The following is a 26,687-nucleotide window of genomic DNA, read 5'->3' as shown; positions in this document are numbered from 1 at the left end:
ATTGAGAATGATTCCCCTTTTACCCTCAACTTCTTTGAGATCATGATACCACAGAGCAGTAACCTTTCTGCAGAATGTTTGATCAGTCGCATAAACAAGCTGATTAATTCTTATCACCAAGTTACATGAAAAATTGTCCGTGGCAAGTACAGAGTTGGTTATCTCTGTGGTTTTGAGTATTGCTGATGAATGGGATCTGTTTTGCTATGCACAGTAGGTCTTGAGTCTGAGGTACAGGTTGTGTCAAATGGTAACTGTTTGAGCTGCCTTGAGGTTCTGTGAAGCTTGATTAAAAGGGGCCAAAAGCTGAGCGGTTCTTGAGTTCAATTTTTGAAACAGAATTGAGTAGTTTTCAAAACAGTTCAAGTTCACCAATGTGCTCTCTTTTTAAAGAGAAACAAAGCAGACATAAAACCTCATCTTTGACTAACGTGCACAGTTCAACTTCAGCATAGACAAATGTTGAATGTTACTGCTGTTTGGCTGAATGCAGTACCTTGGGAAGAATATCTGTGAACTAATATCTTTGAATGTTTTTTCACATTTTAATTTTTCCACTTATCTCTCAGACTGTCCGAGTGATTACATTGTACACTACAATGAGTTTAAATAATAAAGTTAAAATAATTCAGTTTCCATGATTATACAGTAAATTATTTCTGAAACAATGTCTATATGTTGTAATGTATCAAGTTATGCAGTCCTAATTATGTAATATATCTAGTTATAGTAATGACATGACTAGATAAAGAAAGAAAAGTTTGTAATTATAGCATGCTTATTCAATCATGTTCAGAGGCTCCAATACTTCCAGAACCATACATATTAATAATTTCCGTTGTTCATACATGAACTAAATATTTTGATGCCAGAGAAATGAAATTATTTTGACGTATTAAATTAGGGGGCAAATTGTGAGAATTGATAGTATTTCCCTTCAATTTTGAAGCATAGGTAATGCTCCAGTATGTCAACAGCAAGAGAAAAGGAAATGTTTTCGAAGAAAAACTTTGGACTGATAACTGATGAAGATGGTCACTTAACAAGTAGGTATGAGGAAAATGTGGAAGCATTTAATGCCTTTTGTTGCCTGAGCTCTTAATATTAATGGTAGATCTTCAGTTGGCTAGTTCTCTGGGTTGGAGGCCTGTGCCTTGAGAAGCAGTACTTTTCTATCTCTGGTCACTGAATTGCCCGGTCCAAAATTGTAAGGGACCAGTTGTATCAGCTTAGTGGGGCCTGATGGGATTCACCCCTGAGTACTGAGGGAGCTAGTGGATGTTACAGCTGGTGGTTGATGCCCTAGGCCTGCCAGTGTTCAGGAGACACTTGGATAATGCCCTCAGTAACGTGCTTGAACTTTTGGTTAGCCCTGAAGTGGTCAGGCAGTTGGACTTGGTGATCTTTTTAGGGCCTTTCCAACTGAACTATTCTGTTTTATATGCTTTCTTGTAGACACAGATTCCTGTTCTCCTACATATTTTAATATTTTGTGCTCCTAAGAGTATCTTTTAATTAATAAGCTGCATGACAAGGTCAAAACAGCACCTCATGGAAATACAGCAGTCGAAGGAAAATGATCAGTTTCATATTCTGTGATGTGAAAGGCTTTTCATGGCATTCTTTTCAAAGGAAAGAGGCAAAGTTAATTTACTGAATAATATGTTGCAAGTTTGAGAGAACAGAACCAATCATTAAAATGAATTGCATCCATATAGTCATTTTAAGTGTCTGAGATACAGTGGTAGGTAAAGCTTTACAAATGTTATTTGTCATTGCACAGAGGTGCAAACTTACATGACAACAAGCAAGCAAAAACAGTGAGTGATCTTTGCCTTGAGGCAAAGAAGAGCACCTGCATGTCCATCGGCTGTTGACTTCTGGTGGGGTAAATATGATGCCAGGTGCTCAGGAAGAGTGCCGAGAATGGCTTTCCTCTCAGAAATAAAACACTTCTTTCAGCTCCATAGCCTGCACTGAACATCCTAAAAATACTGCCTGAGGAAGATGGAGGTGCGTGGTATGAGATGCTAATTAAGTTTTGGTCAAGGTTGGTATGGGCTTTGTAAGAGTGCTGAAAGAAACCATAGGTGATACTAAAGTTGGTGAGGACACTTAGCATATTAAATGATAACACAGTTAATTTTTGCATTCAAAAAGCATGTGTACTGTGAGAGAAAGTTTGTTTATTTGTTTTTACCACAATTTTTGCAACACTGAATTCCTTTCTTTTGGCAGTGCTTGCAAGTACCGTTAGTTTGTGCCGTGTTCAGGTGCATGTGAAGCCAGCTCCAGCTGTAAGGGAATTTTACAGCTTGTGGTTAAGTTAATGTATCAAGTCATTTGCCAAGGAAATTATATCCTGTGAGGGGTGGGGGCTAGGTGCTTACATTTAAATGGATCTACAATCCCCACATAAACTCCTTGTGGGCCAGATGCTCTCTGCAGATACTGACAGCACTTGAATATGTAAACAGGAGAAAAATGGGAACAAATGTCAAATGACCTTTGGTTATATTTCAGGTAGTGACAAAACCAGGAATAATCCCTGTGTCTCTTAACTACCTATCGGGTGCTCTATCCTCTTGGTCATGTGTATAGAGGTGTGGAAATGTCCACAGGCAATCATGAATTGAACATAGATATCAGGAGGCTTGCTTAATGTTAGCTCATTTGGGGATTTCTTATGCAGTACTTTCTACTTTTTGAAGAATAAATTTTGAAAAGTCTAATTAATGGAGGGAAAATATTGCACTAGAACTATAGAGGGCTTAGTGTTTGCCAGTGTAAATGTTCTGAAATAGTTCTGCCAGATATGTCAGTGTGGGAACTACACAACACAATCAGTCAGTTTTCATGTCGCATATTTTAATTTTCTCTTCCTGGGTCATAGCTGGACTTTTAGTCAGGTGGAAATTGTTATTTTGAAACAATGATTTTTTTTTTCCTATTATGGTAGCTATTTAATACTGTAAATCAAGATTTTTAAGGGAAAAAAATATTTTAGATTTGCAAAACACTTACAGAGCTACCTCTGTATCTTGGGTATTTCATAACAGTGAAATATGTGAATTGATGTATGCTGGAATTTACTGGTTGTATAGCAACGATATCCAAAGGAGACAGAACAGACCTTTAAGGTGATTCAGGGTGAGTCTGGAAGACAAAACAATTTTGGCTGTCTTGCTGTGCGATAGTTCTGGTTGTGTCATAGATAAGTTGTGAAAGCAACCTTGAGCAACCTTAATGATGGTCTCTAAATGATCCAGATCGTTAGAGCTCAGCCAGTAGTCCCGCTGTTTTTCACAGCAAGTGCATTTGATTGCTTCTTAAATAGTTTTTTACTTTTTTAAGGTAGATTAAGATATTTATCAGTGGCACACTTTTTAAGGTATTATTTTTCCATGCCATTACAGAGTAATTCAAAGATGGATCATTTTTAGACATTAACAAAACATGACAGATTTTTTTTTAACCTGGTCTTTAAAAAGAACAGTCTTCAGAAGTCCCAGAAAAAAAACAAAACACATTCCTTTTTATATAATGTAGGCATTTAAAAGAAAATAGAGGTTGTTATTAATTAGTTGTTTGTAGCATTCTGTGGGAGTTCTAGTTGCAAAAGTGTATGTTAAACGTTTCCAAGAAATTCATTGAACAAACTATCCTAGTTTGTCTTGACTTTATATAGTATTCTTCTAGATTTAAACAGTAATCAAATTCATCTCTTCACTGTTTCAGAGAAAATAAAGGTTTTTCTTCTAAACAAAGCTAATAGTTGTGAGACTATTTTGATAGCTGTAATGGCATCTAATCCCGGGTCAGGCATTATGTTGTTTTGTGCAGACAGAACAGAGCCTGTCTTCCTAAGACAAAAGAAAGCATGAGTGGGTGGAGGAGAAATCCAAAATAAGAGCTTATATCACTGGGTAAGCGGAAGAATTAGAAGAGGAGAACAGATGAGAAATCTTTCTGTGTGTTGTATGGTAGAAGAAAAAATGGGAGAAGAAAGGGATCAGAAGGGGAGAGGAGGTGGAGGAAACAGCTGATACATTTAGTCAATTCACGTCTGCAAGAAACTTGCAAGATCCTTTGCAGGATAAGTGGAGTTGTGTTTGAAGAGGCATTTTTGGATGGGAGTTTATGACTGTGGGAGTCAGTTTAAAAGAAATATAGCTGCTCAGCCACAATTAAGAGAGAAACAAAAAAGAGCAAATGTCTAAAGTTGAGAAGCCAACTGGAACTGCAACAAAGATGCTAACAGAAAAAGCTGCAGATCCTATGGGAAAGTGATGTTCAGTGGTTGATAGATAAGATATTGGGGCAAAAGAGTTTTTTAAAAAATGGAGTATGTGAGCTATGAAATGCCACAAACTTATTGGGAGAGAGGAGCAGGCAGCAGATGGCTGACAGAGACAAGGAACCACTTCTGGTGAGCAAATAGTTATGCAAGGTGTCTTCAAGGTGGGTGACAGCAAGAGAGATGAAGCAGACAGTCCATGCTGAAATAGTTTAGGAGCCGGTTCAAGGGGAAGCTTGCATCATTCAGAGTGAATTTAGAAGAGTGAGAAGGAAAGAATAAGGCAAGTCTGATGCTCTGGTGGGACACCTGCCTGGTCAACATTTGGAAGAGGTGAGCACAGAGCCAAAACTTGAGGAGCGCAGGGTATGATAACCCAGGCTCTGGAATGCTCTTTCTGGGCCCTCCCAGCTTCCTGTGAGCTTGAAACATGAAATTTATGAGCTTCTGTTTGCCCACCATGCGGAAACTCCTGTAGAGAGTAAGGATCTTGGAGAGACGTGGGTATGTAGTAGCTGACAGCAACATGTAGGGGGAAGAATTATCAGAGCTACTGAACTTCAAAAAAAGATAGAAGAAAGGAAGAGGAAGAAAGAAAATGACACCAGTGTGTATTGAGAACTCTGTAGTCAGACACCCCCCCAGACTGCCAGCAAGAGAAAATGACAATAAATGATGAATTAAATGAGATAATAATGCATATCAGTTAACGAGCCTTATAATGGGAGCCAAATTTATTTTAGAAATTGTGTTTAAAGTAGATGATCTGACTTGACATGCACAGCTTTGTTTATTCAGTTATTTTGAGCAGCTATCATCTAAGAAGCACAGGTGTGAATTCCTTTTTTTTGTTGTTGTTGTTGTTACAAAGCTGATTGCAAAGGCTTTTGAAAACTTGGCTTCCTCAACAAGGTATTTCAGGTTCTCTGTAATCGTTTTGAATACAAGATTAATTCTTTTCCTGCAGTAAGAATTATATTGAATATAACTTAATTCTAATAGTTCATTGCATGGCTTGCGTGTGAGTGTTTATATGTAAGTAATTTCCCCTTCTAAAAGCAGGCATATAACAAAATAGCTCTGACTTCTTTAGGCTTCTAAGGGTGGAAATTGGCCTGACTGCAGGATGCAGCCTTACAGCAAAAGCAGCAATTACTTGAGGGGGGGAGACATTCAGTGGTTGAATAGTTAAATTCAATGGGGCAGAAGTGCACACACTGCATGGGGTACAAAGCAGAATTTTTTAAGGTATTAACATCTATCTTGCGTATGTCAACTTGTTAATTCCGTTTGTATATCACATGAGCTTCATTGTCCATAATTCATTCAGTAGGAAACACAAGCTATTCCTGTGAAATCTCAGAAATCTGATCACCATCTAATTCTCCATCAAAAGGAGTTTCTGGAAACACCCCTGAGTGTTTGCAAATGTTGAAGTTAATTCCAAACAAGGAAATCAAATCCAAGTGCTCTTAGTTTATTCTCCTAGAGAATTTAAGGCAATATAATGTACATACATGTATACGTAGGAGAGATTTTAGTTTCAGTTTGGAATGATTATGAAATCTCAAAGGGAAGACTAGTACATAAATCAGCAAATCACTAAAACATGCATAAGACAAGTGTACATGTTGTCTTTAAGGAGGTGGGATTTGAGGACAGTAATACATGTTAAAGCGTACTCTTATGTCTCATTTAAATTTATTTTTCCTTTTTTTTTTTTTTATCTGAATCTGACACTGGGTTAATAATTGATTCTTATCACCTCAGCCAAGATTAGGACTCCACTGTAGATAATTATAACCTTGTTTCTCACATGAGGAGAAGAATGAAAGGGCGATAAAATGACTTTCCCGTGTTAACACGGTGCATATAGGCTACACTGTGAATTGAACACAGCCTGGATGAAAGCGTTTCTCCAAGTAGACAAAGTGAAAACAACCACCAAATTTTCTCTTTTCTATGTGTATTTTTTCTTCATTTACATATAAATAAAATGAGTTAGTCTTCTGGTAACCCATAGAAAAAATTGCTCAAGTCCCAGATGGTTTCATTTGCCAATAGAAATTGATAGTTGTTAGCCCTGAATTTTCAGTTTGAAAAACTCATCTAAAAAAGAAAGTGAGAAATCAAAAGGGGCAAACTTAAGTTCATTTCTTTGTAGATTTAGCCCAGAAAGACTCATTCAGTTTAAGAATAGCTTGGTAAGAACTCTAAATTTATTGTCTTAATAGACTACATACCGATATAACAAGGACAAAGAAGCAGATTCTTTTTCCTACAGAAATTTTGCTTTTATTTTCTAGTGGGAATAGGAATGAAGATATATGCATTATATCTCCAGACAATTTCATTGTCCTTGCACTTGCTAGTTGCAGCTAAGGAATTTGTAACAGCTAAAGCAGTTTCTGAAATTATCTTAGACTCTGCCTTTGCACCAGGATTGTTTTGACTGGCAGGCTCATTCTGGAATAAACACTACTGAGTTTGGATGTTTGGGTTGGATTTGTTTTGTTTTTTAACTGAGATATTTGCCAGGACTGGTTAGAATATGTCAAAATTATGGAACTTCCTGAATGATACTACAAGTACAAACTGATTTGAAAAGCTATTTATTACTGCTGAATGTTTTTAGTAGTAGAACATTGTAGCCATAGTGGTTTAAGGATAGCAGGTAAAGTTTTGATGCACAGAAGTGATATCTTTTCTTAGACCACTGCTGGAGAAACATGGATAAGCTTTCACTTCTCCCAACAACATGAACTGGTTCAATCAGCTTGTGTTCTGACCTCCTGCAGACTTGGTTTATGAAAATATTTATCTGATCTTTTCTACAGGAATGGTAGAAGATCAGAGCCTGCCTCGTTGGTCCCCTTTGGTCTGGCTTCATCGCAGGCACTGAATCCCCCTGTGGCGCTCTGCAAATTCCAGGGTGAGTCCAGCAGTGAAGGGACGTGGGGCAGCTCCAGAGTGGGAACATGCAGACGTGTGGGAAGAGGGAGGTTGAGGCTAGCTTGGTGCTTTTTGCATTGCATTGTCTGCCAAGATACATGCTATTTCTTTCTCTGGGATGTATTGAGTGAAATATCGGGGATTCCTTGCTTCTGAAAATTCATCAGATATTTAGGTCATATTATTTCTATGACCATGATATGGCCCATGTTTGTGAGGTGTAGAGTGAATTTAAATTGCATTTACAATTAATACAAACTGAATGGCTCCCACACCTTTACCTGAAGCATAAGAAGGATTTTTTTTTTTTCCTATAGATTTTAGGTTTCATTGCATTTTGTGTAAAGCTCTAAATACTTGATTGCAAGTTATGTTCAAATGTCTGGAATGAGATTCTTTCAAAAGGTGTTTCTTCGTGGAATAAAACCACATAATGAATTCTGCTCATTTCCTGGGGAATCATTACTCGCAGCAAAGAAAGTAAACTTTAAATTTACACTTGATATCATAGGTTCTAGAGGGGTGATGAACTGTGACACAAGGCTCTGAATAACTTGAAGCTTAACAGCTGTGAAATTGCAAGAAAACTCATTTGAATATATAAAAAAAAGTATTTGAGTGTGTTATGAACAAGATGCTTCTGCTATCAAAAAAGCATTTAAAAATGGAGGCAGAGACCTTTATGAAGACATTGAAAGTTTTTATCATACTGATCGGGCTTAGATCGTCTCACTTATTGGGTACTCGATTTACCTGATAAGGGTAATTGCTGGATTTTATGCAGAAAAACCATTGAGGTTCAATAACAGAATGTCATTTCACTGGCTTTGAAAACAACATTATGTAAATACACAGTAATGAGTTCACACCAGGAGAGAGAATTCAATGAGTTTTTTTTCCTTGATCATATGCATTGTCTAAATTTGAACTCCAGATTTGTCGTTGGCTTGACATGTTTTTGATAAACAAGTATTGGGACTTAATGAGCAAGTACAAAGGGTGTAATGTCATAGGGGAAACAACGTAAGAATATCAAAATGATTCTAATGGACAGTGAAGTCTCAGCAGTGTAACTTTAATGTCTTACACAAAGAGTCTCTGTAGGTAGAATGATAATGCTCTTTGATGGTCTAACAGCTTCTACTCCTTAGGGATACCCAGTAAGGAATCTTTGAAATGTTTTGTATCAGCCTTTTTTCATATCCCTTGTCAGTTTTGGATTATTCTTTTCTGTTTAGTTAAATGAATTTCACTTTTGATATATGCTCTAACATGTAGTTCTACTCCATAAAAATGACACTATTGGGTCCCATATTTACTTTATTTCAGCAACTAAATGTCAAATATATTTACTGTTGAAAGTGTAACTTGATAAGTCCTGTATCTGAAAATTCAAGCTAGGATGCAAGTGTTGTATTGTTTTTGTTATTTTTTGTCCATCTTCATTGATGCAGGAAAACTTCTGCAAGAGAAACTATGATCTGGGGCTTGTAGAAGTATAGACCAGAACTCACTGAACATCTGTTTTGGTGATGACCGAGAAGGAAAATACATTTTCTTTCCCTCATCTGCAAGAGCTGTATATAGGGGTTTGTCATTTAAGATGAGATATGGTTGATTGTCCACAAGGACCAAATCTGTTCTGTAGCTTGTCATAGGCTGTGTTAGAAACCTTATGGATGTGTATTCCCTCAGCTGCAGAACTATATCCAGCCTTTACTACTGAGACCAATTTGCTGTAGAAAGAAATCAACTATATCTCAAAGTATGTGCTTTGAGGTATAACGCCAAGGTTTCTGCCTTCTAACCTTAGCCTTCCTTTCTGAAACAAGTACTTCTCTGCCCAAATTTCTTAAATCTGAAACTAGTCCTTTTTCATGCTCCCCAGGGTTCTCCAGGAGATTTGGACCCTCTAGGTCATCACTATCTTGCAAAGCCTGAAATTCAGGGCATACAGGCTTTGCAAAAGACTTTATAAAGCAGCCACATTTTAATCATTGTCAAAGTGAAAAAGATGCACAGAAAAGACTGAAGAACAACCAAGAAGTACATGCAAAACAATCCTTCTTCTACTTGTGTTGTATTAGGAAACCTCTAAGTTCTGGCCATCCCATTTGTTGGGACTATTCCCTCCTCTCATTTTTTAGCTCCTCAGTCTTGTCTTCAGGCTCCCATCCATCTTCCAAAAGTACCAGCCTTTCAAAACAGGAAAAATCCAGCTGTACATGTTAGGTGGCCTTCTTGTTTGGCTTCAAATCCAGCGTGTATGATTTACTGCTTGTGTAGTCAACCTGCAGTCCAAATCGGGAACGTTTTTCCAGATGATCCTGGACTGAAACGAGCACTTTTTCTTTGTGGTGGTTCCATTTGGATAGATGACTGCTCAGATTAGTAATTCTGAATCATTATCGACCCGGAATATCCTAGGCAAATACAGAGATCAAAAGGCAAAAGTTAAGTGACAGTAAAAATTAAAATGAATATTCAGGTAGTGAAATGTGTATTTTTAGCTTTAAAGGAAGCTTTTCAAGGAATTTAAAGCAGCTTGGATTTCTGCTTAGGCTGAAATCTGTGGATTTTGCATGTGGTTGTGAAATATATGCTGAAGCTGTGTGGCAACGAATCCCCCTCTGTGGGTGCTTGTGCTGCCTTGGTTAAAGGGTGCAACTAGACACAATAATTAAGTAGTCACCTTTGCAGAAATTACATACTTGAAGAAATATTTCTAAGCGTGCTACATCTGCTAACAAATAAACATATAGAATGTTTTCCATAAAAGTTGTTCTGTTATAATAAGAACAGATGTTTGTTAATGAACATACTGTGTTTTAATGTTTGAAAATCCAAGACATGCAACATTTATTTGTACTTGAATGTTTTTGTTTGTTTGTTTGTTTTGAAAGAAAGCTATCTTCATTGGGAATTCATAGCATTGTTGCATTGTTCCTACGAGCATGAGTAAGCTTATTTGGGTGAGATGCGCAGTGTGGGGTTTCCGAAGTGTTACTCCATTTCACGGTAACAAAGCCTGATTTTTTTTTTTTTAAACTGCAAACATCAAAGCATTCTTGATCTTTCCTGTTCCTAGTTTTAATTTAAGGAGTGTGTCAATCTAGAGAAATTGCTGCCGTGCCAGTATGTCACTCTGAATAGTACACAATTACAAATAAAATTAAAAGCAACAGGTCATCAAAAATTTAAGCCTTTGTTGAGAATTGTAACCATTTCCAAAGGGTGTGACATTTTAGTGTCCTGGTCTTCATCAGACAGATTAATTTGATCATTTTTAAGCTTAAGTATTCTTCAAATTCATTCACTTGTTAGAGACAGTCTGCCTGTGAAATCTGAAACCTGGGATGGTTTACTTGGAAGTATATCTGAAGCAGGAAAACAAAGCTGTATGGCAAAATTTTAAATTTAAATCATAAACCAAGTGATTCAACCTACTTCTCTGACAAAAACTACATCCCTGGGGCACTGACCCTGTGACCTGCTGGGGACCTGGCTGGCTGCAGGCTCGACCCTCCCAACCTGTGTTGCCCCATGGGGCTCATTGGCTACAGCTGGGAGCCTTCCCCTCCAGCCTGCCCAGCCCATGGGGGCTCTTCAGGGTGCCCTAAAGGTCCCCCATCCTCCTCAGACTCCCCTCCTGGGAAGCCCAAACCTTGACCTGCCCCAAATCTCCCATGCCATGTCTCTTTCCCAATTTAGAGCCTCTGCGTTCCCTGGAATATCCCCTGCCAGTGAAACCCCTCTGCAGCACCTCTGCATGGCTGTGAGAGGTGGGCGCACGCACCTGGCTGGGAGGGGAGGCCAGATGGCACGAATTAGCTTCGTTGGCACTGACCAGCCTCACCAGGCATCTCCCCACCCCCATGGACTCAGGACCCCATTCCAGCTTGACCCACAGCTGCCGCTTGTGCTGTGCTCTGCAGAGCTGGTCTTTGCTGCTGCCCTCAAAATTTGGTTTCAGTTTGGGGACTAATCGGGAATGAAGACAGAGATGTGATAGTAAGTATTTGGATTTATTGCACATGATAAAATTCCTGATTTCAGTGCTCTTCATGTTACTCTGACTGCAGTGGAACTGATCCTGGTGTCTCCATGCTCTTGAAGCTGGTAGATATTTTCTCTAGAGAGTTCTGAAAGGCATGTTGAAAGCCAAGGTAAGCTTATCAGAAGCTGATTCTTGAAGAGCTCAGTCAGTATGCTTAGATGAAAATCCATTTTGACCAAACATCCAGAACTATGCATGTATGTATTTATTTGATTTGTTTTTCATTTATTTCAGCTATTTAAGATAAAAATTCTGAAAAGCGTGTACTAGTTGTGGTGAGATCCCTTGTATATTTGGTTATTCCAAATTCTCTTTGTCCTTACTTGGGAGGGGTAGAAAGCTTGTTCAGCAGCTTGTGAAGCGCAGTTCATTTTCTGATACTGTAACTCCTTACCAAATATCCTGTGAGAGCAGTTTGTTGTCTTGCTAGGTAATATAACAAACTATAAAAACAGTCCATTAGCTGTAGAGCAGCTGCAAGTTAGTAGCTTTGCTAGGGGCATGCAGAATTTATCTTTTCATGTTCAGAAAAATCAATGAAAGTTGTTTTTTTTTATAGTCAAGGAATTTCATTCTCATCCACCAAAAAACAAAACCAAACCAAACAGAGCTACTAAGGAAACCTCTGGTAGTATTCTACACAGTTCTTTTCTTTCTTTCTTTGCTTGTCTCTTCTATTCCTCTCTTTCCAACATGAAGTTCTTTGCATACTTTTTAATGTTGTATAAAAATGTTATGTGCTACATTTGATAGCAAATGTATTTGACAGAAAACTCTCTGCTAGAACTGGCATGAGTTAAAGATTCTGGTGCCCTTACAGCTTTATCAAAAAGGCTCTTTCATTTAGTCTAGGAATTGGTGCAGTGCTGCAAGCAGGTATGGTCATTGTTTAATACTTGCTGGTGAGCCCTGCAGAATTAACTGGAGGCTTTAGATTGTTTCACCCATGCACTCAAGCCTGTTAAAAGGCAGCAGTTCTGAATATGGTCGTCTTTGGGTAGATTTTACCACCTGATTGAGAAGTTCACTTATAAGTAGTGCTAGGTGATCGTCTATGTCTCTTTAGTGATAACTAGAGTGATATCTAGATGTGATGAAGAAAGGACACCTATAACATTTGGCACATGTCTAATTTTTGGCACCATGCTCGTTGAAAGAAATCCAAAAATGACCAGGCTTTTATTCTGTAGCATATGGAAAGAGAATGGGTGGCTTCGAAGCAAGGAGTGGAAGGAAAAAGTCCTGGTTGCTGACAGAGGAAATACTTAGTCGGGCATTAAATACTTTATTTCCATCTTGAAAATGATTTATCCAAACTTTACAAAATAGAGTGGGTTTTTTTGTTTGTTTTCATTAGAAGTTGAGAATATTTGCTACAGATCTGGAAGACCTGAAACTTAGAACTAAATCAGCTCAGAGCAGACACAGCTTTTTGTTTGTTTAAAGCTAGAGAACTGTGAATTATAGCTAAAGAAGCTTTTCTAAAGTAACGATATTTGTTCAATACTTAATCTGTAGATAGGCAAAGATCTTGCTGGTCAAGGCACTCTCATTTTTGTTTGTCTGGACATGTTTCTAAAAGATGAGGCAGGCAAGACAGCTTTCTCCCCAATCTCTTTCCCACCCATCTTAAAAGAAATGATTTTTACAAGATTCTTTAGTTCTTTTCTGAAAACAGCGGGAGTTGTTAAATTTTAGTCCTGGTCACTGAGACATCCAGTGCTGTCTCCACATACTTCAGTCACATGGAATTGTCCTGTTCAACCCCCATCAGTTCACCCTCAGGTACCACAGGGAAGTCCAAATGCTCTGTGTTTTGTTTGCTGTGTATTAAGATTTTATTAGCTTTTGCCTCCTCATGGAGGTAGTCATAAATGTGTTACAAAATACTTCCCCATTGAACATGTTCAGTAAGACTGTGCCTTTAGCTACAACGTCACTTGTATTCTCATAGAATTGCTTATTTAGTGTTAAGAAGGCAAATCTAGCTGTAATTCTGTAGGTTGTGATGTAAAAATAATTACCATCCCTGTCAAGTGTTATTTTCTCTGTATTGCAGTTTCTTCCCAGGAAACTTTACTCTACATGAATTGTGTTATAATATGATGTTAAGTTATAGTTTGCGTGCAGTAAAACGATGCAAAGAACAGGCCTTATATCACTCAGTTTTAATGCCACATAACAAATGACATATTTCTTGTGGGGAAGAGGTCAGTTGCTTTAGGGCACCAGATCCTGATCTCATTGAAACCACCAGGAGTCTTGCCATTGACTTGGCTCGTGCCAAGATTTGGATTGTTAATGTTGGTAACTATTCAACTACAGAACAATAGCAAAATCATGTTCAGCATTAAACAACAAAACAAAAAAAACCTTCATTCATATTCCCCCACATTTATTGTTTCTGATAAATATAAATGTATTCAAAGCTTATCTTAAAAGGGCTATGATTTTGTAATTAAATTTGAGCAGAAAACAGAACTACCTATTTCATCCAACAAGCAAAGTGTAGATGTATATATCGGTGAAATACTGGCTCATCTCCTACATTAAGGAAAAGGAACACTGCTGAGTGGCTCAGCTTGCAAAGGTAGTATAAAGATTCTTTATTGTTTGTACAGGTGGAGATCAAAGATGCTATCCAACAAAAGAACTTGAGTTTTAAAGAAACATGGATTTAAATAAACAGTTCCTTAGGTAAAAATAAGTCTAAACACCATGTTTAAGTTAGCAAACATGCTTGTGTGCACTTTTTTTTTTAGGTAATTACTGTTCCCCATGTAAATGTCTTGTGCAAAAATGACTTAATATCTCATATTGCCCCTCTGATTTTATGTCTTTGTTCTAATTTTGCTCTTGCTAACTTGCAGTAGATCTAGCCATGTTCTGCAACTTTGGAAGTAGAGGTAGATTGGTATCAGCTGAAAGAGCTTCAAAGCAAATGTTGAACTGATCAGGTTCTGCAGCTGCCCTGTATGCTGGGGGATGACAACGATTCTGTGAAAGGGTGTTTAGAAAACCATTAAAACAAAAAAGCTGTGTGGAACATAGACATTCCATAACACATTGGAATGTTACCAGAATTTTTCTATTCTTCACCATGAAGCAAAAAAGTTCTTGTGAGTTCCTGATTTTCTGATGCAGAAATGTCCTGATAGCGACTATCAAGTTTTCTTCTAATTCCACCTTGATAATGCAGGGTACTGCATCAGCTGTGTGATATGAAGTTACCAAACATCAGAATATTTCAACAAACTTTATTTTTTGTTGCACTCCTCCTGGGAGACCTCTTTATTCTGAAACTTTTTTGTTGCTTTCTGATGTTTCTAAGACTCTTGCACTTCCCTAGGAAATTTAAATTTTAGAAACTTCTGAACTTGGGCTTCCAGATATTTGGTCTTTTGAATTTTTCAAAATAATGTGGTTGGTTACTCCAAAATAAGCCTTCCTTTTGGGGATTTTTTTTTTTCTATAACACTCTGTTAGAATTTGTTTTCACCAGAACATTAATTTTCTGGAGAACAGAAACAGTGACTTCCCAGGCAGTACATGTATAGTGTCTCTCATGTAATTTTGTGTTTTCTAATAATTATAAGCAGACATAAGAATTTTTGATTTTGCTTTTTATTTAATTTTGCCAAGCTTATCAATCTTCTAATTTGCAGTTACAATGTTCTGTGCAGTGTTGTGAGGTGAATAAGGTACTGACAGTTACTGGAAAGGCTTTCTCTCTTAAGCCTGAAGATTTCTTAAACAGGAATGCCGGTTTGTGTGGAATAAAATCTAGATGGGATGTTGTAATGAAAAATAAGTGCCAGCCCATTAGAAGAATGAGATTTTATGTAATGGAGTTCACAGAGATTGAGGATGAAATTGTTGCAGGGTGGGGGAGAAAACATTAATACCGAAGCTTGTATTAACTCATTTGGAATAATTCAGCATAATAAAAGGTATATTTGCTGTAAAATATGTAAACTGAATGTTGTCGTGGAGTACATGTAAAAATAAACTTTATTGTAGAGAATTTGATTTGCAGAAATTTGGTAAAGATTATTTTCTAGTATCAAATTATCTTTTCACTTAGGCAGGATGAAAGCTGTCTAGTTTATGGCTTTGTTTACTGGCCCAAGTAAGTGTGCAGTTATTCCATGCACGTGGAATATGTTTGTGGAAACACATGATGTTTATCTCTTTTAAACAGTATTGTGGTTTTGTTTTACCATAAGATTCCAAAATGGCAATGAGCACTAACATGACTACTTATGTCCTATTTGTGGATATTTTCTTTTATCATTTTTGTGTGTGTTTTCATCTCTGCTGATTATTCTTTTTGTGCCAAAGTTAGCTGAATTAGAAACTCCAATTTAAGAGAGATGCAAGAATTCAGGTCATCTTATGTAGATTGCTATAAAAATTATTCTGGAGAACTAGCATGAGATGAGCAAGATAGGTCTGCTGTATCTGAAATCTCACTGCAGGCTCTTCAGCGGATCAGATCAGTTCTAACAAAATTATAGTCATCTTGTGAGCTGAATAATTCAGAAGCAGATCTGTAGTATTGGCAGAAAAAGTGGCTTGACTGCTGGCTAAGTTTTAAAACTTTTTTTTTTAAATAAGTAAAAAGAGCAAAACAAAACACATTTTGAAATGTTAAATGAATTATTTCTGCCAGTCAATATATTTTTTTTCATGTAAACATTTGAATAACTGGGTGGTTCTAGCTGAGATGCCTGAGCAAGTAAATGTAAAAGGTAATCATACTTTCAGAAAAATAAAAGTTTGTATGTTTTTTTGTGTATTTTAGTTTGTTTCATTTTGAGATAGTCTAGTAGTGCATCTGGTTCATATGTGTCCCCCCTGTGATATGGTTAAATAACATTTCTTTTTAGTTATGTGTCCGTCAGTTTCCATTATTTTTTTTTCTCTGCTGTTTAACTTTCCTAACTTTCTGATTGTGCACTTCCTTTGGACTGTTTCACAATTTTCTAAATGTGATTCAGGGACTAGCTGTGTGCTTATGCTTGGATTTACGTTCCTTTCTGCTGTAGGTTTTATGCATGAATTTCAGCAATTCTATGTTCATCTGCAAAATGCCATTAATACTTAGCTTATTAAAGGAGAAACAGACAATCTTGTACAAAGACTTCCTTGTATTACATTTGATGTTTGTAGGAGCTACGTCTGTTATCAACACTATCAAATAATACCACTTCTTGAACCAAATTAACCATTATAATTAAGAGCAATCCAAATACTTTTAGCTTCAGAAAATGCCGGATTTGCTAAACTGAAACCTTTAATAACAATGTTTTGATGGGATAAATCTCAGTTTGGAAAGCTTCTTAAGCCTGTGGTGGAAGTTTGGGTAAAAAGGAGAGTAGAAAAGCCTGGGGTCCTAGTGCCGAAATCAACCTTAGCCCAGTGAGTAGGAGGCTCCCCAGCAGCGCAGAGCTGCCGGCTACCCATGCAGTCCAATCTGGAGAACAGAATAGGAGGAATGCGCCCCATTTCCAGATGAATTTGGCAGCCACTCATGGATGTATTTGTAATATTAATCTTATTTTTAATGATGTATTTAGAAAGGTCTAAACTTCCAGGATCTCAGACTCATTCAGGTCTTACAGGCTAAGTATTCTGTTTTTTCTTATGCATTTCCATCTTTGTCTGTTTAATGAAATGTTTACCCTCATTTTTTATGTGCTCTTCAGGCAGAATGCAAGTATTTTCATTCCAGCCCCCAGTTTTTTTTTTTTTTTTCCATTTATCTTGGGTCTTTTGAACATCCTTCTTCCTTCATAGTTTGTCTGTCTTACAACTTTTTTCATAGTATTAGTAGTTGTGGGGTTTTTGTTTCTGTGTTGTGTGTTTGTGTTTTCTTATGTGAATGTTACAGTTGATTTTTCTGTGGTGACTTCTGTAGCCCTAATTACTTCCTTCAAAGTAGTTCTTCTAAAGTATTCGAGACTGTGTCAGGACAGCCATTCCTTCTGTGTACTTTTGAACTAGTTGGGCATCACTTACACAGTTTACAATGCAAATAAATTGTTTTTAGACATAATGCCTGGATACTGTGTTTTTCCAGTTTATATAATCACAGCAACCAACACTGTATTAAAAGAGCCCGACTTCTTTCACTGGTCAATATGTGACAGCTATCTCCTGTTCAAGTGGTCAGTAATACCTCCACTTCTATGTTTTCATTCTTATAGCTTTGGGATTTGTACTTTATGATCTAGAACAGCCTTCTTCCCATTAACAAGCCATAACAGTAGATGCATATTTAAGAACAGCAACTGTTTTTTTTTTCTCAGACTCCTAATTATTTGCATTGCTGAGCTACATAATGAAAATCAGAGTAATAATGTATTTTCTGTGAACTCTGCTTTGCATTAAGGTTTATGGAAATTTAATCCAATTTATGGACTTTCACATATGGATTTTAATGTTCACATTTTTCACTTCCATTTTTCATACGGCACTTTAAACACACAGAAAATATGAAAGTCTAAAGATGGATTTCAAAAGGAACCAGAAGAGGCTGGTGGGTTTGTAAATGTTAACATGCCACCAGGACCTCCTTTGCAGTCTAGGTTTTTATTCCTATTTAGAATGACGACATTATTATCTTATTTAGAGACACGTTTTGACAATGAGAAAATGAAGATGTTCAAAAATGTAACAAAATAATAGTAGAAGATGGAAAATACCTGCATGCATAACTGATCTAGTCTCTCATAAATAGTGGATAAATAATTTTTTTCTAATGCAGCATTATAGCAATGGTACCCAACAATATGCCCATGATTTCTGCAAAGCCCTCTGAAATCTACAATTGCAAATTGTTTCCAAGACTCTGCTATTTCATCATTATTACCTATTATTTTTTATAGTCAAGGTGTAAAACTGTGCAGGGTGTTCACAGTATTCTTTTGCAAAAAGTCTAATACAACTTGCTACCATTGTTTCCCTTTTCATTTTAAAAACCAAAACCAAATCTTAATTTGGTTCCATAGATCTCTCATGCTTTCTTGTAAGGTATCAAACTGTGGAAATTTGTTATGCAGAGTGTGGTGGCTGTTAAATTTGACAGGAGTTCAAGATGTGACTGGGCAAATCCATACGAGTCAAAATTGAAAAAATTCTGAGCCAGAATTTGTTTGGAGAGCGCGATGCTGGAGTAGTACCAATACGTATGTTCCTTGGTGCCCTGCTTCCTGAGGTATCTGCCAGTGAATACGGGGCTGGGGCGTGGGGGGAGTTGTCTCGAGCTTCGCCCAAGAGGACTTTGCCACGTGCCATAACTGATGCACTCCACAGTCTTTCCATGTCCCTGCCTCTTAAGAGGTGCTGGTGGACCTGCAGCGCAGCCTGGCTGCTCCCACAGACTCATTCACCATATACATATCTACTTCAATCATTTCCTCAAATACCAGTCCTTCAGCTCTGTTCATTATTTTAGGCTTCATTCGCTGTTGCAAATTTATTGTCTTGCTGAGAAGCTGCAGATAAAATTTCAAAAGGAAAGAACTATATTGCAGAGCAAAAGGAATATGCTGCTGCATCGACTTGTTTACTGCTAGCAACAGCCTCTCCAAAAAGGTAAATGAGACTCCCTCGAGCAGAGACTATGAGTAGTTATAAGCAAATGTCAGCAGATCTTATGAACTGTTTTAGTTGATTCAACTTCTGAACCATTTCCCACTCTTTTGAGGCTTTTATCAAGCTGCTGTCATGTTCTGCTGAAAATTAGAAGGTCTTTTAAAAGCTACGTGGCTGAAAAGGAAAAAAGGCTTTCAATGTGAGTATACTCCTACTGAGCTCTGTGCAGACGATGCTGAAATCACGGTGTACATTTGGATGTTAGTGTAGCAATTCTTAAAAAGTGATTCATGAAGGTTCTCAGTGTTAGATGCCTTGTGGCTTGCTGTGCTGTCCTGGGACAGTGCACATACCTGCAGCGTGAACAGGCAGATAAAAAAAAGTGGAGTGGGACACAATATTTTAAACCTACTTTAAATTAAAATTAGTAAATGTGACTTCAGGTTTTTTAGCTGATGCAGGAAGAAGCATATAATTGGAGAGTTCATAGATTGTCTTCTTCACAAGTATTCTTGTCTTTTGCTCGTGACCATTCAGACTTTGTCGGTAGTGGCATTTCCTATAAGTCTGAGGGGACCGATTGCATGGTGCCAGAGCAGTACCACGATTGTGTTGGTAACTATGCTGTCTTCCTGGAGTGCTGTGGTAGCAAGGGTATATAGGAGAATTTGTAGAAGAGCCTCAGATAGAAACGTTACAGGGAAGGGCATTGAAATGCTATCAAAGCTGGACCATTAGCTTTTACAATCTTTTTTAGTTCCTTTCCATTTGAATAGAAAAATAACCAGAGGCTTCCCCTGACATCTATAGATGCCTCTTCTTGTGCAAAATATCTTTTTCTTTCCATTTTTGTTTTTCTGCTATTTTTTTTCTATAAATTCTACTGAGAATAATCTGATTTTCAAGCTTTAGGACTATTTAGAATGTTTTTCATTGCTTTTTTTTTTTCTTTTGGTACACTTCTGATTTCAGATTTCAGTTATGGCTGTCAGGGCCAAAAGAAAGCAAGAGGCTTGCCTCGAGATTTTTTTTCCTGTTTAAATTGGAAAGACCGATAAATCTCTTAGGTCCTATCTTTGACAAGATCCGAGCCTTTTGTACTGAAAATGTGAAGTAAGCTTCTAAGTGTTGTATGCTGTTTATATGACTAGAGCATCCAGACTAAATTCACTGATTAATTGAAAAGTCATAAAGAAGATGAGGCTGTCTGTTTTACCTGACACTTCTTCCTGTGTGCCTCCAGGCCAGCAGACCAGACCCAACATTTAATGGTAAATCTTGCAAGATTTTTCACATCAGATCAGTCTCGTGATCTGTTGTGTCTGCAGATCAGAAGCACAGTGATGTGTCAAAAGAAGTAAGAGTATGCCAAGATTTTTTTGAAGTAGCAACGGAAGTCTTTTGACAATAATCAAGCTAAGCAAATAGCATGGACTCATTTAGTGTACTGAACATGCTCAGGTTTGCTGGAATGTATAAAATCATACAGACTATGACACTGACTACTAATGCATGCAAGTAGAGGCTTAGTTGATGAAATTGAAGGATTGGTGGTAGGAGGTTTTGAGGGCTGCAAAACTCATATGTAGATGGAGGAGTAACATTATCTTTGCATTTTAAGGATTGTTTTTTTCTATAAATAAAGTGGTTTGGGGACAGAAAACAATATGGCACCCATTTGGTATTTGTCCTGCATTTCCACAGGCAGAAATTAAGAGTCTGAGCATGTCTGTCTCTCCTGTTCTCTAATAAATATGCTCTAAACCCAGGTTCATATTAGCTGTGCTGATTTAGAAAGGCAGCTTGTGTTTTTGTTGCTGATTTGGCCAAGTAGCAAGATGCAAGTAACAGTCCTTCCACAAACATATGTAAATGTAGGACTATACATACCTAATCATGTACTGTTATTTTGATGGAGAGGGCTAGAAAGAAGCAGCACCATCTACTGACTAAAATGCATCATTACCAATCCCAATCAGACTAATAATGCAATCTGTGTGTTCTAACCATGTGAATGTAATTACAAGACCTCCCTGGTTTATTAGCTAACTAAATAGCAGTAGTAGCTTCAGTTATGCTTCCTACTTCTGTTTTTTTTTCTTCCTTTTTTCTTGTTTTAATGTTACCTTGTATTGATACAGGTTTAAAAGCTGATCTTGCCAGCTTCCTGCCAATTCAGTTGACAGTGAGGACTTTTAGCAATTTGTTGATGCTACTTGTAGCTGTTGGGGAGCATTGTAGCTTGAGTGATAGGAAGCTGTTGAAATAGTCTCCATAACTAAGGTGCTAGGTAGGATAGCAGGTGGAAACTGAAGTTTCAGATCCTCAAAGGTATTTATGAACACAATGAATGTTTTGGAGCCGATTTTCTATTGGGAGTAGGAGTTCAGATACCTTTGGAAAATTGGTCTTGTACAGGGGAATTTCTCCTTGGCTTTAATGTAGTACTTAGCAAAATCTGTTCTCCTTCCTGCTTAAGTACTATCTGTTCCAAACCTGTTGTGATTAGTCAATACAGCTGAATTGTGTAACCTGCGAGAATAGGTTATCTCCTGTTAAAAGCTTTATTCTTTCATGTGTGCACAAATTTAAGTTGGTTCTTATTTGTTTACTTGTTTTGTAAGGATCTTTCTCTTTACAGTGTTTTACAGTTGTAATATTTTGCTCTATAGTCCGTTGCTGTAAAATAATTTGTACTTCAGGAAGAAAAGTCCTGTCACGATCAATTGGAATTTTCCACTAATGCAGGTGCAAATTTCCAGATCTAGGAAGGTGGTAAGGGTAAGACTTTTTTTCCCCACTCTCTCTGTCCAGATAAGACTGATAAATGTTTCCTCTAGAAAAGAGACGTAGTGTGTTGTAATCCAAGAGGTGACTGAAAGGAATTTTGGCAAAAAAAAAAAAAAAAAAAAGAAATAGGTCTCTTACGAATTACTTGGAACTCTTATTGTCTATTACAGGTCTTCTGAACGTTTTGAAGGTCTTTTATAAAAGACACAAAGCACTACATTCTGTTTGATACTCTATTTATATCTTGTCTGTTCCTAACAGCAAATTTTATAAATGTGGCATTTAGTCATAAGCTGTCGTTCCAGCAACTTTTTAAATCCAAATTGCTTTACCTGCCCCTTTGAAATGCGTCATAATTACCGGTTCAGAAGGCAAAAGACGTAAATGGTTTTCAAACCGTTTGAAAGCAAGGCCAGTTACAAGTGTGAATTTGAAATCATAAGAATATCACTGTCTTACAATTTTATTCTTGAATGTATGTTTAACCTTCCAAAAATATTTTATTTCCAAATGCTGTACCCGAATTTTAATTCAGCTTTCAATATTTTATGGGCGGATTTGTTGAAATGGTTCCCACTGAGTTACTTAATTATCTGATTTCACGGGCGCAATGTGTCAAGGCATCAGAGTGGGGAAAAATTCCAAGTGCAAGTAACTGATTTCTTGTTGTTAGATCACCAAAATATTTGTGTGTGTGGTGGATTCCTTTCCCCTATGTGTAATAGATAACTGTTTATCGCAGTTACACGGAAAGCTTGAGCCTCTGGAGTGTGTCAGGTTCTGGCACATGTTTCTCTGGCCTGAAATAAAGACTTGCTATGGAAACACTGAATTCCATAAGTTTTAGCATTAGTGGGATGCATCTCTTTCAACAGACTTGAGAGTTGTAGAAATACCCCCACTTTATAATATAGATAACTTAAATTTGAGAATCCTTACTGTATTGTGTCTGATCTGAGTTGAGTAACCTGGTGAGGCTTTGCAGAGGTAGTATTTACCTTCTTTGGCCCGTTGTAACTTTGGAAAAAGAAAGTCATTTTTCAAAATGAAATCTGAATCAGATGAAGATCAGATAAAATGAAGTCAGATCATATGATGGTAAATGTAGCTGTGGGGCTGAGGGGGGAAAAAAAAGTAGTAACAAGTTGATATTTGTGCTAATGCCAGAATATCTTTGTTCTTTGTTTTGCAGTTGAAATAGAAATATATCGCTATCCTGTGTCAAAGCGTGTGTAACTTATTGATAGCCGTTCCATAAAAGTTGTTTTCATACTTCAATAATACTTTTCTATCCCAGTGTCTTAATTCCCAATGACAACTCTGCTAAGTTATGCTTAAGGAACTATTAAGTTTATCCCTTGTCCTGAATGTCTGAATCAGTATTTATGAATTTTCAGTACTCTCTGGATAAGCTTTAATTATCCCTGAAGAAACCTTAATGCCACAGATTACCTCTGGGGCAGGGGGAGAGAACTGTTTTGGTGCCTCATAAACCTCTTAGAAACTGTAGACACTCGTACTTATTTTTCGTAAGTACTTTGTGGCATTTGCCTAAAAACACAGATGGAGACTCCCGCTATATCCTGCTCCGCAGATCATAAGCAGAGATTACATTTCATTAGGCCTCCATGTTCACTGAGGCCCTAATTCCTAAAATTTTCATTCAGCTTGAGTAATGTTTTTCATAAAAAATATTATTTTTTTTAATGTGTAATTGGAATTTGGAGTACATCTCTAAAGCTGTAAAATTATCTTAGGAAATTAAATTCTCAGGAAATTAGAAATTCTGATAGTGTTCATTTTTTTTCCAGATTTGAATTTGAGATTGGTTTCTCATCTCAGAAGCATAAAATAAGCCCCAGCCTTTGAACACTTGTGATCTGGAGCTGTACTTTGTCTCTAGGTTATGTTATTTGCAAACCCAAATACTGGAAGTTGAACTCCAAACGTGTTTGTTTGTTTTTGTTCCTTATGCTTTCCTCTTAAAGTGCTATATAGTTTCAGACTTTTCTCAAGGTTTGCTGAAAGCACTGGGAGAGGTAACAAACTTTTCAGTGGACCACCCTCCAGTTTTTTGTATGTAAATAAGCTGTTGCCCATTTCTTGTGTTCTACTGTTTCAGTGTAACAAGGGAAAAAATATTTGATCACCTCCTGAGTAAATGCCATGACTAGGAGTTGGGAAAATCAAAAGAGAAGTGCTAAACCAGTAGTCAATTTATACCGAACACTTAATTATAAAATCAGTGTAGGAGTTTAGGTTCTTCCTTGTTCGCTAATGAAAAGATTGGTTAGGAGTTGAACGTAATTATTGTAGTATTTGTCCCCTATTATTTCAGATGTCAGATATTACCTTGATATCCCAAATAAAAATAATAAGATGATGTCAGGAAATCTTATAATAGTTTGAATAACAACTTTTCAAGAAGTGGGATAAGATGGAAGTAATTAAGTTAACTGGATTTATTATAACTTTTTAAATACTTGGTATCTGTGTACTTAATTGATACATGCATGGGAAATACTGTAGATTTAGGGAGAGATGCTAATTTAGCAAACCACTTCTGTTTAGGTTGAACTAAACCACTTGTTCTGCTCTTCTCTGATTGGCATAGCTCTGAATTAGTAGACAACAGAACACAAATTCCTGGTAACTGGAAGTGATTATTGGGTAGAAGATTTGCTAGCCATAGAAATGGAGTTATTCATATAATAACATTAATCATTAGCAGATAAAATAGTAACACTGCAGTGAAGAGCATTCAGTTGGAATAAGCCACTAACACTTGAGTGAGTAAAAACTTATAGAGGTGTGCGAGTCTTCCGTTAGTGGATGCAGTTTCTTGTTTTAAAGTGAAGCCTGTCACATTATGGCAAATGTATATATTAATTTAAGATCCAACTATGTGTATACCTTTAATTATTTCCTGACAGTAGGCCAAGTTGTACGGTTCAGTCTCCCAGAAGTTTATTTGAACAAAGCCTCCAGAACTTAGTTAATTCCCAGTACTTGTGCAGGATCTCATTTCTCCAGCTTACGCTGGGTGGCTGCTGGCTGTAGGAGCTGAGCTTTACATTCCTGGGGGTCAGGGAAAGAAAGCTGTTCCACTACGGCAAAACCCCTGGACACGGACAGCTTCTGAAATGGAGGCAGACTGCATTGTATCCAATTATTTCAGCGAAGTGCATGACAAGAAAGAAAATGAATTCACAAATAGTGTTTTGAGAGAATGTCCCTTTAAGGGACAAACCGTTGCTTTACTGTATTTTATAAATGAAATGAATTGGTTGATCTGTACAGCATCGAATATATATCATGTAGGTGGCTTTGCTTCAAATACACAAGATACTTCAGTTTGTCTGTCTGTCTTTCGCTTTTTTAAAGCACTTTTTATGAGATTCTTGGGTGGTATTTTGAGTCCTTGGGTCTGTGATCCCAGTTCCTTTTTAAAGGGTCTGTATCAAGCAGTGGCAGTATGTGCTATGAGCAAAAATTGGAAATCAATACAAATAAGTGTTACTCAACATTACAGCTTGTATTAATGTGTTGATGTAGATTTTATTTGAACCCAAACAGCTTACTATGCCATTATTTGTTCTGATTTTGAACAGTTCTATGTTCCCGGTTTGCAGGGGCAGTTTCTTGTAAAAAAAAAAAAAAAAAAAAAAAAAAAAAAAAAAAACTCTCCTTTCTGAAAGCTACTGTGAAATAGTAGATGTTAATAACTGACACAAAATAGACACTGCCACGACTTGTCCTATCAACACATAGACATTTGGAATAAACACTACAGAACTGTGCACAACTACCAGTGCCTTTGAGTTTGTATTTTGCTTTATGGAAACTTGGAGGGGGAACGAGCAATGATAATGGTTTAAAAAAATAACTAATTTCATTAGTGTCTCTGGAATAACTGTCATCGACTCCTGTAGGAGTTGAGTGGGCTCTGAAGCTGTGGTGAGTTTGTCTAAAGTCTGATCTGTGCTCTGAAAATTGAATAACCTTTGCTTTTTCCTGATTATTTTTATTTTGCCTGTTTGTGATTGAAAGTTCAAATGCTTTAGTGCTGTGCTATGAAAGGAGTTAATCTTGTAGGTATTATGGTCCTGAACAAAAACAAGGGTTGTTCACCCAAATGGTACAGTTAATTTAGCAGACTGTAGGGTCAGGTGAGCTGGAGAAGTGTTCTTTATTGCACCCCTCTTGGCATCCTTTCATAACGTTATCTCTCTACTTAGTACTTTTTACACGCATAATCTGACTGAGCCAAGTAATACCCTGCCATCCCACTCTGAGCACAGATCTCTTTAAACACCATGCTACTAGCACCGTTTCATTGAACAGATTTCTGTGCAGGGTGAATCAATGCAAAGGGATTCCCAGTTCCCCTTTCTGTGACTAAACAAAACCAGGCCCACGTGAAAATACTGTGGTGACAATCTGGTAATAAAATACTTTTGCCATTGATTTAGACCTTCACGCATACAGTTATTACTTGTTGAAGTAGATTGCAGTTTTCAAAATATATTTGGTGATTGGGAAAATGTAAATTATGTTGTTCTCATAGTATCATAAAACTACAAGTTGTGACATAGAGAATAAACGCAATCAAAAGTAATAATAATTCAAGAAAAAATTACAACACCATTTATTTAAAACTATGCCTGTAATGTTTTGTGAAAGTACTTTCTTCTGAGATAACTTGTGACAATTATATTTATTTCTAAACCACTGTATATAAATTAGCTACTTAATATTCTCCCATCTTTTTTGAAATTTATTTATTTTTTTTGAAATATTTTGAACTAACTAGAACACAAAAAAGTCTAAGAGACTTGTCTATGCTTAAATGGATATCCTGGAAAAAGCCACTATTGAGTTCTTGACAGAGGCTTGAAATTGCATTTATACAGCCTAAGGAAATACATAGGCAGTATGGGTAGTCTTTTTTGTTTGATTGGTTTGGTTTCATTTTTTTTTTCTCTCTGGATT

At 37.0% G+C, this 26,687-nt stretch overlaps 1 protein-coding gene across 2 annotated transcripts in view; it reads left to right on the top strand.

Moving 5' to 3' along the window:
* The first annotated feature begins 952 nt into the window (after positions 1 to 952).
* The window catches only part of SPON1 (spondin 1), a 229,661-nt gene continuing 203,926 nt past the window's right edge, over positions 953 to 26,687 (top strand). The window contains exons 1-2 of one of the 2 annotated variants that reach the window (XM_083837884.1): positions 953 to 1,050; positions 7,135 to 7,229. In XM_083837884.1, coding sequence (XP_083694010.1) covers positions 968 to 1,050; positions 7,135 to 7,229 — 178 coding nt within the window. In that variant the 5' untranslated portion in view covers positions 953 to 967. Of the gene's footprint in view, positions 1,051 to 7,134; positions 7,230 to 11,133; positions 11,261 to 26,687 lie in introns of those variants that run through there. The other variant, XM_083837885.1, reaches the window with a different exon arrangement.

This window comes from Anser anser (genome assembly GCF_964211835.1).
Source record: "Anser anser genome assembly, chromosome: 5".
NCBI classification, from domain to species: domain Eukaryota; kingdom Metazoa; phylum Chordata; class Aves; order Anseriformes; family Anatidae; genus Anser; species Anser anser.
Note: the sequence above shows the minus strand (reverse complement) of the source record. Positions and strands in the feature narration are given on the sequence as shown.